Source organism: Oreochromis aureus, linkage group 20 (genome assembly GCF_013358895.1).
Source record: "Oreochromis aureus strain Israel breed Guangdong linkage group 20, ZZ_aureus, whole genome shotgun sequence".
NCBI classification, from domain to species: domain Eukaryota; kingdom Metazoa; phylum Chordata; class Actinopteri; order Cichliformes; family Cichlidae; genus Oreochromis; species Oreochromis aureus.
Genome location: NC_052961.1, coordinates 34,173,698 through 34,193,715, shown reverse-complemented (window position 1 = coordinate 34,193,715; position 20,018 = coordinate 34,173,698). Strand labels below are relative to the sequence as shown.

General features: G+C 41.6%; 1 protein-coding gene across 1 annotated transcript in view; it reads right to left on the bottom strand.

Moving 5' to 3' along the window:
- Window positions 1-494: 494 nt before the first annotated feature.
- Window positions 495-20,018, bottom strand: part of atp2b3b (ATPase plasma membrane Ca2+ transporting 3b) — a 71,524-nt gene continuing 52,000 nt past the window's right edge. Inside the window, exons 23-26 of the mRNA XM_039605025.1 lie at window positions 15,822-15,929; window positions 15,379-15,561; window positions 14,269-14,382; window positions 495-5,984 (exon numbers count right to left, since the gene is read on the bottom strand). Of these exons, the coding sequence (XP_039460959.1) occupies window positions 5,475-5,984; window positions 14,269-14,382; window positions 15,379-15,561; window positions 15,822-15,929 (915 nt within the window). The 3' untranslated portion in view covers window positions 495-5,474. The remainder of the gene's footprint in view (window positions 5,985-14,268; window positions 14,383-15,378; window positions 15,562-15,821; window positions 15,930-20,018) is intronic.

Genomic DNA, 20,018 nt, shown 5'->3' with positions numbered 1-20,018 from the left:
CTACTTTTCACTTTGAGTACATTTCAGAGCCTGTACTTTTTTACTTTTACTTGAGTAAAGAGGTTGAATCAGTACTAGAGTATTTTTAACAGTAGTATTTGTACTTTTACTTAATGTCTTAAGTAGAAGTACAAATACAAAGAGTAGAAGTACTTAAGTACAGAATGTCTGTACTTTTGTCAACTCTGCTTATACATACACAAACCTCGTTAACTTCAATATCCGAATTCACCATTTTGACAGGATGTATTACAAAAAATAAGAAAACACCTAAGAAGCCTACTTTAATACTATCCACTCCACCTGTTTGACAAGCCACCATGTTTGTTGTGCAAGAGGTTTATTGAAGAAAGTCAGCTGAAGCGTCAGGTGTTGCTTAAATTTGGTGATTTTACTTACGTTTGAGGGACAGGATGACACGTCACCTTGTGCAGAGGTTTAAAAACGGAAGGGCATTCCTGCATTATTGTGAAAAAACAACACAGGACCACACAAACTTTGTCAAAGTTATTATTGTAGAATACTTTGATGTATTTTTTTCTTTCATACAGACAAAAGGTGTTGGACTTAATTTCCATTAAATTCTCTTAGATTTCCATACAGACTTAGTCTACAGTATACAGGTGTGTTCTTTCTCATATATAGATATTTATTCGCTTAAATAACAGGCAGGTAACTCTTTAATATATTCAATAGTCTTCATGGTTTTTTTTTTGGTCTTTTTTAATTTCAGCACAGTTAAGGCTGCATTTTCTGTCTGCAGAACAGGACTGCTTTGTGCAAGAAGGGGGACCATTCCACACATAATATTTACAGTAGTATGTATAATGAATAATGTAAAAGCCTTCATTCGTTCCTGTGGTAACATGGCAGTAAATACTGGTGGCAGATCTAAAAGAGCAGCCTAAACAGCACATGGAAGCACTGCACTTCTGCAGTCTCTAGCTCTGCATCGCCTTCTGATTCTCCATCCTCTCTGGGTCCCCACTTTGTCCAGTCCTTCAGACTATAATGAGGTACATTTGTATCTCCTGTTCTCTATTTACAGAGTGGTGTCTCTGGTCTTAAGAGACTGTAAGCATCTCTGCACCTCTGCACACTTCAGGGGCTGTTCACTGGACAGAAAACACAGCCCTCAGAATATGCTCAGGAGAATGTGCAACTGTCTTTCCATCAGTGGGAGCACCGGTGGAGAAAATCAAGAGTAATAATCATAATAATAACAATATAATACAAGCGCTTCCGTTTTGTTGTTCCTCTCTTTACAAAAAGCAATTGGAATAAAAGAAAGAAACATTTAAAAAAAAGTGTAACAGGAACATAGTACCTGTAAATCAAAGATGCACATGTGCACATTTGGGCGATCTGTACAATTGTGGTGCAGTTGTACAATTTATAATTTTGATAAATAATTCTGATAAATATATTCTTCTTCACATTGTTTTGTCTTTTGTGAATCTGGCTCACAACATCATGATGTAACATGGCTGGACAGATGGATAGAGATGGCTGGACAATCAAATTTACACCACTGGAGATTATCACCCTGTAGTCTGGTGTGTGTGTGTGTGTGTGTGTGTGTGTGTGTGTGTGTGTGTGTGTGTGTGTGTGTGTGTGTGTGTGTGTGTGCGTGTGCGTGTTTTCATACATACAGAAAAAAGCACTGATGTAGCTGTACTGAAATAGAGGAGACTTGAACAGGATGTGCGCATGCGTGCGTGTGTGTCTGTTTGTGTGAGAGACAGAAAGAGAGTGAGAGAGAGGAAGAGAGCAGATGTGGAGAGATCAGTAGCCTAAATGACTTACCAACACATAAAGAGTGACATTAATGATACCAAATGCATGCTTCAAAACAGACAGACCAATACAGTGTCACCGCCTGCCCCACCCAGCTTGGGTCGGTTTAAGGTGGTGACGATGATGATGAGCATTCAGAAGACAAGAGTTCTGTACAGGTAAGGGTGTTCCCAGAAAGCCCTGCGCGCTTCCTGAAACAGAACTAGCAGGACAGATGCGTTCTCACTGTGGTTTTAATCCTACGGCTGGGTGCGTTTGTCAACATGGCAGTCTTTTGCATATCATCTGCCCTTGCCTTAGTCTGGCGGTGGGACAAGTCAGCCGCGAGGGAGGTGCAGGGGTAGAGGAAGGGAAGGAGAAAGGGGAGGTAGCAGGGGTTTGCATTGCTTTGAGGTGTCACACTCTGAGGCAACATGAAGTCAGCGGTCCACCCACACCTAGTACAATATGGGATACAGGAGGGCACTCTCACAGCCGCTCTGGAATGTGATGTTTGGAATGTATGTTCCATGGAATGTCAAGGTGGAGGTGATGTCATGGGTGTCGTCACTATGGTGGATATCTGATTTTTTTTCTCTTCTTTTGTTGTTTTCGGCGGGCTGTGTGCTCATGTAGTGTGTTATGGCCTTTTAGGTTGGCAGCTTAGACATAATGTCAGTGGCAAAGTGGCTGACTGGGTTTCTTGTGGGGAGTTAGATAAAGGCATGGGTGCAGCAGGAAGTTAGCTTAGTTTAGCTTAGCTTGACATAAAGACTGGAAACAGTTAACATCTAACCTGTGAGCTTTATAATTGCTACTAACCATTTCTCTTAGGGATTCTCAAAATTTTGATGATTGGTTGCCAGTTTAGCAAGCCTACATTTACTTCACTGTATGCAATGTCTAACCAGATGGTTTTTTATATGGGTAATTGTGGTTAATTGTTTTTTTAAGCACTAGTGAGCTGTTCTATTTTTTGACACTGAAATTGAGTTTTCTATGACGATTAGCAGAGTTGAGTCATTATATCTCCTTCTGCACTGGATCACACCATGTCATGACATATTGAAGAGTGAACAGATGTACAGTAATGTAGTTGCTGGCTATGTTTTTAAGGGCTATGAACTGGAAAGGACTTGGTTGATACTTGTGTTTGTTACCAGAGGCTTTGGCCTTATTTCCTGGATGTGAGTTGAAAAGTGAATGAAATGCGGCAAGTTTAAATTCCATGCCCTTTCACCTTTTATGTGATGAGGCAACACAACAGCAAACCTTCAGAAAGCTCTGTTGTAAAAACTGTAAGAGATCTAGATTAGTGTCACAAAGAAAACTTACTACCTGTTTCATGGGCCTGCTGTCCAGAGTCTGGCTGGGGATGTTTTAAGCCCTGAAGTCTTTATTGCATCCTGTTTTAATTTTAAAATAATTTAATAAATGAGACTTGGGCCTGCATAAACAGCATAAAGTGGAAATAAATGGAAATAATGTGTCAACAACTATGAGACCATTATGGGACTGGGCGCTTTGTGGTGTAGGAGCAGCGGTGCCTCTTGTTTGCTGTCTAAAACATCCTCCTGCAGCACAGTCCACTGTCACCGCAATGCTGCTCTTTCTTTGTAGCAGTCTGATGTCTCTTGACAGCCAAGAGAGAAGAGATTTTGACCTGCACGTGTCCTGTGTTTTTTAAAAGTTACAGAACCATCAATGTATAGGCCTAACGTCTGTATCAAACACTATCAGCCTTCACTCACTGCTATTGTTATATCTGCATTTAGGATGGCATTTACAGATCCTTATCCGTGTGTCATATTTTGCCCTGACTATGTTTTCATAGATATTGTGATGAATAGCTGTCAGACTTTAACTAAGATTTTGCTTGTTTCCCTAGAACAAAACAAAAGCAATAAAATTGCATAACTCAAAAATTTAAAAGGGAGATGTCATGGAGTGCTTTACAGGTGTTTCTGAATAAGTTAGGCTAACTCTTTATGCTAAACGGAGCTAACTAGCTAAAACACCTAGCCTTATATCCTTAAAGGTATCCCAATCAATGATCTGTACATAGTAATGAAGGAGAATGCGCAAGGACATAATAACGTTTACAATACGCTCTTCTTGGTTGTTCCTGATAACTAAAAGTGAACACTGACATTAGTCGTGGGCAAGTGGTTGAGACACTGAGCAGGTTAAAATGGCATAATCCTTTTGTCTGTGCAGAGGGCGCTGGTTACGTAACAGAGACGACCTGATGTCAATATGAGCAGGAGGGGCTTCCAACCGAGTGCACGTTAAGTCTTAAAGGGCCTTCGCCTGTGCATTGCGTGTTTGATGGCATTTAAAGGGTTAATGCTTCCCAAGCATTCAGCTTTTTTTCCAAAAAGAAAAAAGCTGACACACACACACACATGCACCGACAAACTCATGGACGTAATGCAACAAAATGAGCAAAGGAGGAACAGCAAGAGAGAAGACGATGGGACACGGAACAGAAATGAAGGGACTGGAAGAGGATGTCAGCCATGGGGGTTGCCCAAGGTGACAGGTGCAGATATTCCCCATGCATACTGGGGATATGGCAGGAGGCTGGAAATGAAGTTTACACAGTACGTAGACATGTATATATCCAAATTAACATGACATCTCATACACTGTTCATCTCAGAGCAATATTCCAGATAACAGGTCATGTGGACTAATGGGGCAGCATTCAAAGAGAAAGTGAAGTGATGAATGAGTTCTGTGTTGTTGCTTCCCAAACATTTACATCTATGTATCTATAGACAGATGCATAGATATAAATGCCCTGATCTTTTAGACATTGTCGCAGCCATTGTATTTAAATGAACAGCAACCTGTTTTGTTATGCTTTTGTCAATTTTTTCAGAAGAGACAAGACAATACACGTACACACAATGAACGAGAAAGAGGGATGAAAGAAAAAGAAATCTAAAAGTTTCTGAGAAGAAATAAAATGATATATAAGAACGAAATAAATGAGCACCATTATGTTGGAAAATAAATGAGTGGGAAATGGAAATGACTGTTAAAGCTTTAACAAAGCGCTTTACTTATATTACAAGCAAAGTAGTGACTTTGAAGCGGCTGCAGAATCTACCCAGATAAATGGTGGTGGAAAGTGGGTGACAACCACATTAATGATGAACACTAATAAAAACGGAGTGAGTCAGCCCCCATAGACGCATGGCCTTGTTCTGCTGAAGCATTAAGGGATGTGTGGTTTTCTTCTGGAGGTCTGTCACCCCAACCCCCACCGCCCCACCCCCCACCCCCACTCAGACCCTGCCAAAGCACACCTGCAGGTGTGTGTGACAAGAGTGTGCATGAGGTCGGTGTGCAGCTGGGCAGGGTGAGTGGCGTTCCACGAGGAGGGGATGACAGACTGAGTTGGATGGTTTTGTGGGTGTAGGAGGGGAGGGACTGGGGTGAAGGTAGGGAGTCAGACTGAGAGGGCTGGAGTAAGGGCAAAGGGAGGGAAAGTGGCAACATGTTCTCAGGGAGTTGTAAGCAGAAGTCTCCGGCCATTGTCCACTCCCTCCTTGTCCCTCGCTCCCTCTTGTGAGCTTGTTGAAAGGGCGATTAGATGAAAATGTCATGTGTGTGTCCTCTGCCCTCTCTCGTTCTCACCCTAACTTCATCCCCCCTCTTTCCATCCGCCTCCCAAACCCAAGTTCAGCTCAGTTATAAGGAGGTCTCCACACAGTAGAGATGGGCCGGGTAGGGGGTGGAGGGTTTCACCGGCCTGTCCCTGCCATGACGATTATGGTGGCGGTGGTGGTGGTGATGACGGGGGCTTCGGTTATAGGTGATGATTGCGTTGGTGCTGTTTCGGTTGCTGTAGGCGACCATTGAATCAATGCTGCTGCTGCTGCTGCTGTTGTTGTTGTTGTTTCGGTTGCATGGGGTCACCGGGAGGCTGTACTGGCGGTAGGGACGGGTGGGACGGGTGCGAGCCGGGGGTTGGGGCTGGGTGGGAGGTGGGGGTGGCTTGCGGAGGGCTGGGTGCAGGTGCTGGTATCTGCTGAGTTCTGATTCGTCATCCACATCGGTGTCGTCGATCAGCGGGATGTTGTGGATGAGGTCATTGATGAGGAACTCTGGGTGGACCATGAAGTTGTGGATGGAGTTGCGGGATTCCGGTTTCTCCCGGCCCTCGTACAGTGAACTACGGAATGCTTTCACCACTCGCATCTGCCCAGAAGAAAAAAGATCAGGGAGAGACCACAAGAAAGACAGAGGAGAAAGTCAGAGAAAAAGAAGAGAAAAAGGAGACATGGGAACCCCAAAGACAGACCCACTTGTGTCCTCCAGCAGACAAACAGAGTGAAAGACAGGCAGACACTCAGGGCCAGGTGGCTGCAGTTAAAATAAAGGCAATGTAACTTCTAATGGTCAGTTAAGTTTTGTTATAGATTTCTGACCAAGAGCTGCTGTGGAAGCTGAAATTAATAGGACTCACTCAGGACAAAGGACAAAGGCACTATCTTTGACTAATCTTTGACTTTGTAATCAGAGTCCAAGTAAAATAATTATTTTGAAATTATAAAATATGCTTCATTTTTTTTTTTACTGAGATTTAAGGTGTGTCCACACTGCAAGCGACTAGTGCTCTTCAGAATGATATCAATCATTCTAAACGACACATCAATATTTTTTTAAAGGATAAGAAACCCTTAATTGTATTGTAAGTTCATTCTCTTAACTTTGGACATGGTTAGGCTAGCGCTATCTCTCTTGCTTTTTTTGTTTTTTTCTTACTTAACTTAAGCTAAACCTAAACATCACACTCTTAGTATGAAGAAAGATTTTGAAAAAGATTTTGAAAAGGCTCAAAGACACAAATCTGAACTGATACCTTTCTTGTGTCAGTCTGCTAAATATAAATGTACAGCTAGCACACTGTTAGCTAAATGGCCCGTATTTGTATAGCGCTTTTACTAGTCCCTAAGGGCCCCAAAGACACAACCAGTCATCCACCCATTCACACACTGGTGATGGCAAGCTACATTGTAGCCACAGCTGCCCTGGGGCGCACTGACAGAGGCGAGGCTGCCGGACACTGGCGCCACCGGGCCCTCTGACCACCACCAGTAGACAACGGGTGAAGTGTCTTGCCCAAGGACACAACGACCAAGACTGTCCAAGCCGGGGCTCGAACCGGCAACCTTCCAATTACAAGGCGAACTCCCAACTCTTGAGCCATGATCGCCCCGCTAGGTCTTGATTTCTGATCTTCTGCTCTTGATTTATCTTGTTTAAAATCCCCTTCAGAGCAGTAGCTTTTAAAACATTTTTATTTATTTATTTCACATGAATTACATTTAGAATTTAAGTAAAAACACAATAAAAGCATTTAATAAATGATGAATAAGTGATATTATATTTTAAGCTTTAAGGTGCTAAATAATATGGGTCATCTGAACGACTTGTCAAATTAATTTAAATCCCTTCTTGGCTCTTTTCACTCTGCCCCGCAGGCATCTTTAATTGCCCAGAGTGATCAAACCCAACTTCTTCATGCCTTAAGCCCCTTGATGTCATAGATTTTAACACTGTATTCTTAAAAGCAGCACAAATACTGTAGGACCTATGTTGTTAATATTTATATTTTATGGCAAGGATTCTGGTAAGAAGCAAGTTAAGAAAATGCTATAAAGATGATATGATAGCACAAATTGAGATAATCATTTGACTGGTATGGAAGAAGGTTGATAAATAGCCATGGATAGGAAAACATGGATTAAATAAATATATTTATAACTTTGTTTAGATAGCTGTTGTTTTAGGTAGTTTATTTCTACACCTGGATCTGTATGATGTCATTGAAAGTGGATATCCCTAACATAGACAAAAACAGCCCTGGCTGTGAGCACAGAAGTCTCTCCTAGCTGTTGCTTAGACTTGTTGTTTATGAAGGGAGGCCAATCAAAAGAAAGTTGGCTTAAAGTGACAGTAGTGTTAAAGGACAAGTTTCTTTCAGACAGGACCTCTACGAACTGAGAGGGTGTTATAAGACAGCAGAATAGGTCCTTTTGAAAATAAATTGGTGCATTTCATTTAATTGAGATATATCACCATATCATGTAATAACCACCTAAGTCCTTTGTGTTGCCTGCATGTATGATCAGTTCTGCATAGAAACACATTTTTCAGAAGCTACACCATATTGTTAATAAGCAGAATAGATCTTGTTTAAAGTTTTTAACTATATCACCATCCAAACCATGGCACTGCACTATTTTAATAGCAATCTGTCCTACCATTGTCCATTTGAAGATTAATTATACTGGGGTAACATCATATGTGGATTAATTTAGTGTCAGCTAGACATCCACCTGATCCTGTGTGTCTCCAACACACAAAAGTGAAAAATAAATAGTTTTAAAATGAGTTGGTTGGTGACATGTTTCCGTCAGTTCTCACACATCAATCACACCTTACAAGACAAAAACATTCAGTAGCCACCATCACAAAAAACACAGAAGCTGCAGAAACTTTACATCACACACACGGGGCATATGTGTCTTTATGACTGTGTTTGTGTGTGCATGTGTTGGGCTGGTGATACAGTATGCATGGGAAAAACACTCATACCTCAACACACAGGATCACTGGCATGCACACATGAAGGTGTTTGTTAGGCACAAATGGAGAAAGAAGCAGGAATGGTGAGTGTGTTAATTCAATGTACAACAAAAAAAGAATTTTGCAAGAACCTATAGCAGTGACCAAACACACATACACATATAAATAATACATGCATGCAGCAGAGTGGACCAGAGTTATCTCCACATCGTGCAGTTTGGAGTCTGAATTCCGCATGCATCGGGCAGCTGTCAGACATGGGGGCTGTTTGTTAAAGAGAGCTGCTTTATAAACACATCGACAGCCAAACTGTGAGTCATTCAGTCAGCACTCCGACACGTGTGCTCATGCACATGTGCAAAGTGTTCTGTGTGCCATGCAGCAGTGACAGACAGGAGAGCAGAGTGACAAGAATGATGACGATGAAGTTGCTGCGGGATATAAAATAACAAATCTTGCAAAACAGAAAAGTGACATCATGAAGAATCAGCAGGTTAGAACGCTATGCTAGATTACTAGTAACAAAAGAGTGAAGCTTGGGTGTCAGCCCTGCCACACAGAGAGAGACAGTCAGGTCATGCTGAATCAGATCTTTGTCACTTACACTCTCTTTATGTCTCTGCCTCTCTCTCACACACATGCGCGCACACACACACGCGCACAAGTGAGTTTCACGAGTGCACTTCAAGGTGCATTCAAGGTGGTGTATGCGTGCATAAACACATTCCTTTGCCATAGCAGTTGGTCCATGCACCCCTCTCCAATGCCCAAACAGAGGAAAAGAAGCAGCATGAGCTCAAAAGAAAGAGAGACAGTTTAATGCAAATATACTGACAGGCAGAGGCAGACAGAGCCTTATACAGAGACAGTTTGGCCGAATGAGATCGGCAAAGAAAAAGCTTCATGTTCACTGCAACACCTACTGGAGTCCCAACTGTGATTATGAGAGGCGGATGGTCAAGCAGCTGAATGGAGTTCAGTGCTGCAGTTGGCCAAACTAGGAGAAGTCTCTATATATGACTCTGGCTCATATGATAGACTGAGAGACATACAGATGTACAGACAGACGGTCAAGCAGTTGGTTCAGTGCTTATCTGTTTTTCCAAAGAGCATGTCAGACAGTAGAAAAACACCTCATGCAGCCTGAGAAGGTTTCAGAATGTTACTTTCTCACTTCGTCAGTGCTCGGTTTGTTTTCATTTTGTCTCCATGGTAAGAGTAAACTTTCGAGTATATGACGCCCAAAGTGTGACCAGAGAGGCCCGGAGGTCAGGGCACTGCTGTGTTACTTATTCCTCTCAACCATTTCCTTTCTCTCTCCCCCTCTCTCCCTGTCGGCTCTTTCAGCAGTGCTTGATGGAAAAACGATGATGGTTAAAGAACGAGAAGAAAAAAGGGCGCTGGAAGATAGAGAGGCAAAAGAACTGCTGATGAGAAGAGACTGCAACATAAATACAGGGAGAAGCTGTGAGGTAGATGACTGGTTAATGGTTCTTATTTCCCGAAGTGAGGCCCAACTGAAGAGGCACCCACCCCTGGATATAATGAGCTGTAATCCATAACGACACCTTGTGGCATTAAGAGCATCTTTTCCTTATATGTCCTGCTCACATCCCATTTAAGGGTGGAGGCTGATGTATTTTTTTTATTTTTCATTTAAAAATTCTTTACTAAAGAACTGAATGGATGAGAGTAAAATATCTTATTGCCCTTTGTTTTTTCCTGACCAAAGTAAACTTAAAGGTTAATCTCTTTAATGGTACTTGCTCATGGAATTAACTTGAAATGAAAAGAAACTGGATCCAGATCACTTCTAAAGATCCAGAGGAATCTCTAAGATCCAGGTGAATGATGGCAATAAACAAAGACTTTTATCATTTTTATATCTCCACTTATTATTTGTAATTTTTCCTTCGAATTTCCCTATGCTGTCTTCTCATAGAATTGGTCAGGGAGTCAATGGTGTCAATGTCAGGGTGTAGGCACACCATAATTCAACAGGGCACAAGTCTGGTTGCTTTAGAAAGAACTTTGGGTAGTGGGTTAGAGTCCGTCCCTGAAACAAACTGTGGATAAGCAGCAATGCAAGGCACTGTTTGGATAGCACATGGGCATCTGCAAGTAATGTGAATTTGGTGCTTTGGTCCAATCAGACAACCAACCCCTGGCAATGAAGGGGACAGTTTCCCCATCTTAAGAGGTCATTTTTTTAAAAATGGGTGATAATATAAAACAATTTCCTGAATTGTGACAGCTTCACTGACAACTTAAACTTGTGGTCACTCATAGTATTACAGTCCAAATCTCTTTCACACTGTTAACAAATTAATATAAATAATCATAGAGTAAAACTGTTTACAGGACAGCCACAACTACGAAGAAGGCCAATTTTACCTTTAACATTTTTTTAAACAATTTTCAGTCCATTCGGCCCAGAAGTATGACTATCCCAGCTGACACTGGACGAGTTGCAGGGTATAAAATGCACACCGCATCAGGTCATACGCGTTCTGGATATTAGCATGTTTGCACTGGCATAGAAGAGGAAAACACTGTAAATTTAAAAAAAAGTGGGGATTTTGTTTCCAAAAAAATATTTCACTATAAAAAGATTAATTTATACCCCTTGTAAGCTGTTATAAAATCCAGTTCTAGCTATGTGTTATATGTGCTACTACGCTTGCTTATACACCACTAAGGCATGTGAAAAAATAAAAATGGTGCTCACAGATTTCACAGATTTCCAATTTATACACATTCAAATCCATGTAACACAAAGTCAAAAGAGAGCCGTGAATTGGATCCTCCTCCGGATTGTTGGTGTAAAAGCACACTTTACCCACTGTAAGCAGGTTAGCATGCTGGCATTCACTGATAGCAGTAATGTCTACAACCAAAGAACATCTGAGTACTCCCAAATTCATCGGGGCAAAAATTTCACTGGTTAAGCATTTTTATCACGATTTTGAGCAAAGGGACTATAAATGGCGTATTAGGGCCACATTAAGAACAGAAATGTTACTGTTAATTTTGAGAATAAAGTCGAAATTTTGAGATTAAACTCAAAAGACAAAAGCTGAAATACGATTTTGACTATGTGAGTTGTAGAGAGTATAGCAGCTGTGGCAAGTGTTTGATTTGAAATGACAACTTAAATCTCAACATTCTGACTTCATTCTCAAAATATTATTTTGACTTTTTCTCTCAAAATAATATTTAATCTCAAAATTGTGTTTAAAAAAAAATCTCTTTCTGTAATCATTACAGAAAGCACTTAGAGCCTGTGGTGAATCTTTAACAGAAGAATCAGCATGCATTAGCTGAATGGTAGCATTTTATGAGCAAAATCTTTGCCCATGTAAAGAAAAAAAAGCTAAAGCAAACTAGTGTTGTTTTGTTTCAGTTTAAACAGTGGGAAAGGTTCACCTTGACTGGCACAGGTATAAAGAGCCATGGATGAATACTCTTGCAGGCACATTACATGTGTTAGCATATGTGTTAGCACCATACATTCATTGTTGGTTCTGAACTTTTTTTATATAATTTTATTATCACCTGACCTCTTCTTTAAGAAAAATCCTTTCTGGTATATATATTTCTCTGGCTTAGGCTTGTGACACATTCAGATTTATATTTTTTGTATAAGCCAAGCTGGATCTGAGAATAATGGGACCACTGGATGCCTCCAGACAGCACAAAGTGATTCAGAGAAGACAACCTGGGTCACATCAGACTCAAAGTTAATGCTTGGTCCTTCACATTTTTTCCCTGTTCCATTTGTTTGTCCAAATCCATTTTGTTTCCCATCAGGGGCTCAGCCACTACAAGATGACTGCAAAATGCAAAAAGTATGTGTCACACTGCTGTTGAGTAACAGATTTGGACATAACAAGCTCTTCGAATTAAGGTAGAAGACTAGAAAAAGCAAGCAAATGAGCTAGCAGACCTAAAAACTTGCTTCATACTTGGACTGTACATCCCTCCTTCCACTCCTCTACAACAAACATTACACCAAACCAATGTTCTACTTTCAGTGTTGATATAATACATTTTTTAACATGCTATATTATGAAACGTTGGAGTGAAGGATGTGTTTCCAAAGTACTTAAACAAAGCCCAGGTTCCTGCTACTGTCTATGCAGGGTGATTGTGACAATGAGGTATCAACAGAGCTGACTTGGGCCTCTCTGTATTTACACCTACATGTGATGGAGCACGGTGGAGAGGAGGTCAGCATGAAATGGAGGAAGGGAAGGATGGACGGGAGGGAGCAAGGAAGGTAAAGAGAAGCAACTGAGAAGACGGTTGATGACAATCAAATGAAGAGACAGCACAAACACACGCATGCATGCACACAGTCACACAGACAGGTATACGAGCACAGGTGCACACACCCCAACAGAGAATACACACAAGTCAAACTGCAGCTCTCGGATATGTCAGCAAAGAACACGTGTTCAAAAGGGCTTTCACACAGACGTGCAGAACTGACATACGAAGAAATCAAGAGAAAAGATGAAGGGGCGATCACTATTCTAGTAAGAAATGGAAGATGACAAAAAGGGATGAGGTAAAGGACAAAGTAAGATCCAAGAAAACTGAGGAAAAAAAATTTAAAATGAAGAGAAACCTACTAAAGAAATCTTATCAGTATGCTACACAAGAGCCTGTATTTAGATCTGATGAAATCTAAATACCACTACAAAAGAACAACTCTACTTATGAAGAACAATTAGAAAACATTTCACAGAATATTTCTGCAAACAGGGAACCTGTAATATCTCATAAATAAGGAAGAAAGACAAGAAAGAGAAAACTGCCATTGAGAGAGAGAGAGGGGTGAGGAAAAACAGAGTGGACAGAGAGAGAAATTAGGACTTTTTGGAGACGTCAGGGGGCCAAACTTGTGACGTTGGAGCTGGAAATACTGTTACAGAAATAACCAGTTGACAACAATTTCAGCACCGAACAAAAGTGAGACAAGAAGAAGAAGGAAAGCTAGAAAGATAGAGGAAGAAGGAACCGTTTCTTTATAAAACTACATTCTTGAAGACAGCAGTGTGTTATAGGGCTTTTATACTCGAAGGTTTACAGTATTGCTGAAGCCACATGGAAGCCTTTTTTAATGATAATGAATTCTATGGCAGTGAAATATATTTGTAGCATTTTCCCAAGTATGTAGAGAATCAAAAACGTAGTAGAGAAGTACTACATTGTGTTGTTGTTCAGAGAATAGAAAGACACCTTTACAATAGAGATGTTTAACAGAGGCCAACCACAGTAACTACGCTTGACCTCAGTCACGGACAAGAAATAACACATTGTGCAGGAGGAGCTGTTATCTGCTCTCTAAACTTCAGGATGCACCCGCAGCTTCTGAGAATTATGCATAACAAACTCCTTGTTTTTTTTAAATCTGAGTCACTTATAAAAGTGTTGCATCTTTTGCATCAGGGCACATCAGACAGAGAGAGAACAGTCAGCTTCCTTCTGCACTGACAAATGACAAAAACAGTCTCTGGCCTGGGACCAGGAGTGGGTTGGGACCAGACCAGATAAGACCAGAACTACACAGCCCTGGCAGGATTGGGTGCTGTTTGAAAGGGAGGATAAGAGCAAAGAACAGAGGACACATTGCACATAACACGAGTAGCGAGCGAGCCGGAGAGACACAACCATAGAGAGTCAAAATACTGCAGTCCACGTGCCGTGCAGCTGTGTGGCAGTGTGTGGGTGGTTGGGTGGATGCGAGTGTGTGTTTCTGTGTCTCTGAATGAGTGTGTGAGTGTGTGCATGTATGCACGAATGCTTCTGTATGTGTGTACATGCGTTCGGCGGACTCACTCCCAGGGGCTGGGCTGGTATGGGCTGTTGCAGTGGAGAGAGCTACGTGAGAGGGGGTAGAGATAGTGTTTACGTCGTGGAGCTGACTGAGCACAGAGGAGCGCCGTCTCACCGCTCCCTGAAACGAACCGCTTCGCTTGAATGTGCTCACTACCTCCATCTGCAGGACAAAGATACAAACAGCATCATTCAGTGAGGGCAGGAAAGTCCAGTCTGAGTGTGTGCGTGTGTCTTTGGTCCTTTTAAAAGATTCTCCTGTCACAGAGGAAATGACAGAGTACAAAACTCTCTGATTTCAGTGTATCATAACTGATTTATGAATGTAACTAACAAAATCTGTGCGTCTACACACTACACACTCAGACCAAACCCTCTTAATGAAAAACTGGCCACTTTATGCAAAGACAGGCACTTAAGCAGAGAGTCTGGCCTGGGTCTCTAACACTCCTTAGGAGGAGACTGCTCTGGTTTCCCTGTCTTAAAGTCCACTCTCACACAAAGTTGTGCAAGAATCAATCAAAGTAATCAATTGAATCACTGGCCTGTCTACTTGCATAAGCTTGTGTACAACATGTAAATACTCACTCTCACACACACAAACATATACACACACATACGCTCACAGCATTTATCTCCTGTTATGTTTATGAGCATCTAAAATAGCACTTTCAAGGTAGATAACGCCATTGTGTGACTGTGACTGAGCAGAACAAAAAGGTTAGCTGTGTTGGGGAGAGAGAGAAAAACAAAAACCTGAATCATTATGTTTGGCACAATTCAGAAGAGCACAACAGAATGGATGAGAGAGATTGACTTTTGAAGAGTAAGAACAAATCTAAAATTGTAACTTTCAAAGAAGAGTCATGTATGCAGCACTTCTTTCTTTCCAAAAGTCTCTTTGCGTGTGAAGGCCATGATACTAACAGTTTATTTAGGCAGTAACAACACCCCCATAGTAATGTGGATTTTATCATGCTGCACATGATTAAAGAAGTGCAGCTGTTTGTGATACATACCACACCTTTTAAAGATTCCCCAATTTATCTGTAATTAACCTTGAACAAACTGCTTGTGGTCATGACCAAGCGAAGCTTCTGGCTAGCATGTGTCGAAATCTGTTGGTAAGACTTTTGGTTAGGGCCTGGTTAAACAGTACCTGGGTCTGGATACGGTTGAGGCCTCTGAACCAGAGGATCTGTCCACGGCGCAACTCTCTTTCTGCACAGTCGATCTCCTCCTCATCCTCTGCCAGCTCTTCCCCTTCCTCCTCCCCTGGTTCTAGTCCCAGCCCCGCCTCCTTCAAACACGGCAGTCGCTCTGCAGGAACTGTAGCGATCACCTGGAAGCCAGATTTGTAACAATGTTACTTGACCAGAACAAACCGGAGTGACAAAATAATGAGCAGTGTGTGTGCTTTTCCAACCTTAGTTCACATGCAGTGGTTTATTATTTAACTGTCAGTTTTAGCACAGAATAACTCTGAAGTGTTCTCTCAGGCAGTGTGAACACGTTTCCTTAGCCTCACCTTGGAAGAAACCAGGTCTGCCAGCCTACACTTGCTTAGTGTTGTTTGATTCAACAGGCTGAAGAGCTACTTACCTGCCCCCAGAGCAGCTCTCCAACTCCCACAAACAGACACCAAAGCCACTGCTCGATGTTGAGAGGAGCACAGCTGAAGGGTTTCCCTCCAAACTGCACAATCACAATCTGCAGCAGAAACACAGGAAAAGACATCATTACACACATACACAAACAAAGCAGAAAGCAGTGCTGCACCAAGTAGCTTTGCTCTATCCATCACTAACTTTCACACTTCTTAGCATGCCCAATCTCATCTAATCTCAGAAACTAATTAGGGTCGAGCTTGGTTAGCACATAGATGGGTGATCACCGTTGAATACCAGAGCCTATTTTGGTGGTTGTGGCTTAGGAGGTAGAATGGGTCAGCTAACAAAGAAAGTTGGTGGTTTGATCCTTGGCTCCACAAATCTACATGCTGAAGTATTCTCAGGCAAAGTACTAAAGCAGAAGTTGGCACGGAAACAGCCATTGGTGTGTAAGTGTGTGAATGTGAATGTTGCTGTGTTTTTTTTCTACACACATCATCAGGCTTTCCAATATGTTAGTGCTAACACTGATAGGTAAAAACCACAAATGATGATATTAAATAAAGGATGACATTACTTTCAGGTTGTGATTAAGGTGGCAGAGGTATGTACACATACAGATGAAAACAATCATTTGTCTATTGGTTTTGCTCGATAACAGCCTGCAGTCATTTGTTGTCTCACTCATGTCTCCTGAGCAATCCAAGCGGATTCTTCTTTGGTGAAACTCTCAAGCTCCTCCAGATTTTATGATCTTCTAGCATGGATCTTGGTCCACGAATTTTCAATGAGATTCAAGTCAGTCCTTGATGCAGGCCAGCCAGTAATATTCACTTTGGTCTTCTGGAGGTATATTTTGGAACATTGTCGTGTGAGAAGGTGACAAGGCGACAACCCAGACCCAGTTTTGCTTCTGACTACTTAAAGCTTTCTTTCAAAATCTTTACATATCCTTCTTTCTTCATAGTTCCTTCCACATTGATGAGATTCACAATTCCAGCCGCTGGATAATATTCCCACCACCGTGTTTCACTGTGGGAAAGGTGTTCTTGGATTGTACATCTCTCTCTTCATTCTCCAAACAGAAAAGTGTGTCTATTCAATTCAATTTTATTTATACAGCGCCAAATCACAACAACAGTCACCTAATGGCACTTTATATTGTAAAGTAGACCCTACAATAATACATAGAGAAGAGCTGGCTCTGTGGCTAAAGAATTCTAGTTTTATCTCATCTGACCAAAGGATGCACTTCCAGTATGCATAATCTTTTCTCAAGGTTGTCGATGGTATACTTCAGTCTAACTTGAAGTCTAACTCTTCTGCAGAAGTGGTTTTTCTTGGTCTTGTTAGAGGCCAACCTTGTTAGGGAAACCATAGTTGGCAAGCACAGCAGTAAAGCATTTCTTGTTGCTGGTCACCAGGTTTGCACAGATCTCAAGAGGGATTCCGGGAAACTCTCTAAATTCCTTAGTTTCCTTGGCTGCCACTTTACAACTTAAAGCTTCAGCTCCTTACATAGCTTCAATAGCTTTTCTATAGAACTGAGGTCTGAATTTCATAGACTTTTACAGTGGCTTGCAAAAGTATTCGGCCCCCTTGAACTTTTCCACAATTTGTCACATTACAGCCACAAACATGAATACATTTTATTGGAATTCCACATGAAAGACCAATACAAAGTGGTGTACACGTGAGAAGTGGAATGAAAATTATACATGATTCCAAACATTTTTTACAAATAAATAACTGAAAAGTGGGGTGTGCGTAATTATTCAGCCCCCTGAGTCAATACTTTGTAGAACCACCTTTTGCTGCAATTACAGCTGCCAGTCTTTTAGGGTATGCCTCTACCAGCTTTGGACATCTAGAGACTGAAATCCTTGCCCATTCGTCTTTGCAAAACAGCTCCAGCTCAGTCAGATTAGATGGACAGCATTTGTGAACAGCAGTTTTCAGATCTTGCCACAGATTCTCGATTGGATTTAGATCTGGACTTTGACTGGGCCATTCTAACACATGGATATGTTTTGTTTTAAACCATTCCATTGTTGCCCTGGCTTTATGTTTAGGGTCGTTGTCCTGCTGGAAGGTGAACCTCTGCCCCAGTCTCAAGTCTTTTGCAGACTCCAAGAGGTTTTCTTCCAAGATTGTCCTGTATTTGGCTCCATCCATCTTCCCATCAACTCTGACCAGCTTCCCTGTCCCTGCTGAAAAGAAGCACCCCCAGAGCATGATGCTGCCACCACCATATTTGACAGTGGGGATGGTGTGTTCAGAGTGATGTGCAGTGTTAGTTTTCCGCCACATATAGCGTTTTGCATTTTGGCCAAAAGTTCCATTTTGGTCTCATCTGACCAGAGCACCTTCTTCCACATGTTTGCTGTGTCCCCACATGGCTTGTGGCAAACTGCAAACGGGACTTCTTATGGTTTTCTGTTAACAATGGCTTTCTTCTTGCCACTCTTCCATAAAGGCCAACTTTGTGCAGTGCACGACTAATAGTTGTCCTATGGACAGATTCCCCACCTGAGCTGTAGATCTCTGCAGCTCGTCCAGAGTCACCATGGGCCTCTTGGCTGCATTTCTGATCAGCGCTCTCCTTGTTCGGCCTGTGAGTTTAGGTGGACGGCCTTGTCTTGGTAGGTTTACAGTTGTGTCATACTCCTTCCATTTCTGAATGATCGCTTGAACAGTGCTCCGTGGGATGTTCAAGGCTTGGGAAATCTTTTTGTAGCCTAAGCCTGCTTTAAATTTCTCAATAACTTTATCCCTGACCTGTCTGGTGTGTTTTTTGGACTTCATGGTGTTGTTGCTCCCAATATTCTCTTAGACAACCTCTGAGGCCGTCACAGAGCAGCTGTATTTGTACTGACATTAGATTACACACAGGTGCACTCTGTTTAGTCATTAGCACTCATCAGGCAATGTCTATGGGCAACTGACTGCACTCAGACCAAAGGGGGCTGAATAATTACGCACACCCCACTTTGCAGTTATTTATTTGTAAAAAATGTTTGGAATCATGTTTGATTTTCGTTCCACTTCTCACATGTACACCACTTTGTATTGGTCTTTCACGTGGAATTTCAATAAAATTTATTCATGTTTGTGGCTGTAATGTGACAAAATGTGGGAAAGTTCAAGGGGGCCGAATACTTTTGCAAGCCACTGTATGTGGTTCTTCTTTAGCCACTCCTTTGTTGCCTTAGTGGTGTGTTTTAGGTTACTGTCGTGCTGGAGGACCCATCCATTGCCCATTTTCAGTATTGTACATCATGGCTCAGGTAATTTGTCCTGTACCCTTAGCAGAAAAACAGCCCCAAAGCATAATGGTTCTACCTCTGTGCTTGAGTGTGGGGATGATGTTCTTTGGATCATACCAAGCATTTATCTTGCTTCATTTGACCACAGCACTTTATCCCAAACCTTCTCTGAATCATTTAGATGGTTACTGGCAAATTTAACACAGGCATATACATGTGCCTTCTTGAGCAGGAGGACCTTGTGAGCGCTGCAAGATTTCAGTCAATTATGGGGGTTTTTTTCATCATTTGTTTCTGCTGTAGCAAATAGGCAAATATCCAAGTAGGCAAATAGGTTTGGTAATAAATAATATCAACTGATTAATATACTGGCCTAAAACATATAAGGGCATCTGCACCCAAAAGCCTGTATCAGGCCAGCTCTGATAAAATATCCTTTTCTTCAGGGTCACTGACTTTGTACAACACAAAAGACTGCAAGTGTTTTAGTCTTATTGCTGCAGGGAAAACACTCAACATTGACAATTAGAATATGTTCCTGTTGCAGTGTGCTGATTTAAACTAATGAGATTTGAGTTTAATGGAGTATGTAGTCACTGAACACATTAGTCATTATTTGTATTTCCCAGATTTCTTTGAGTGTGGAGTCTCCTGATTCCAAAAACAATCAACTGGAGAAGAGGCTTGCAGTCGCCATTTAGTGGAAGTTGGAGCTTTTTTGTTTATTTGTTTTATATATAGAAACAGGAAAAAAATGGAGTGGGCTTTGAGAAGAGTGAGTGAAATCATATGACCTCCAGGTAAGTTAAATATATTACTTTAACTTATCTCCAACCATCAGATGTACTGCTCTTGTGTCATCCTGCAAATATTTGTTGGTTTCTAAAAGCACACTTAGATCAGTGACATGAGTTAAAACTTTG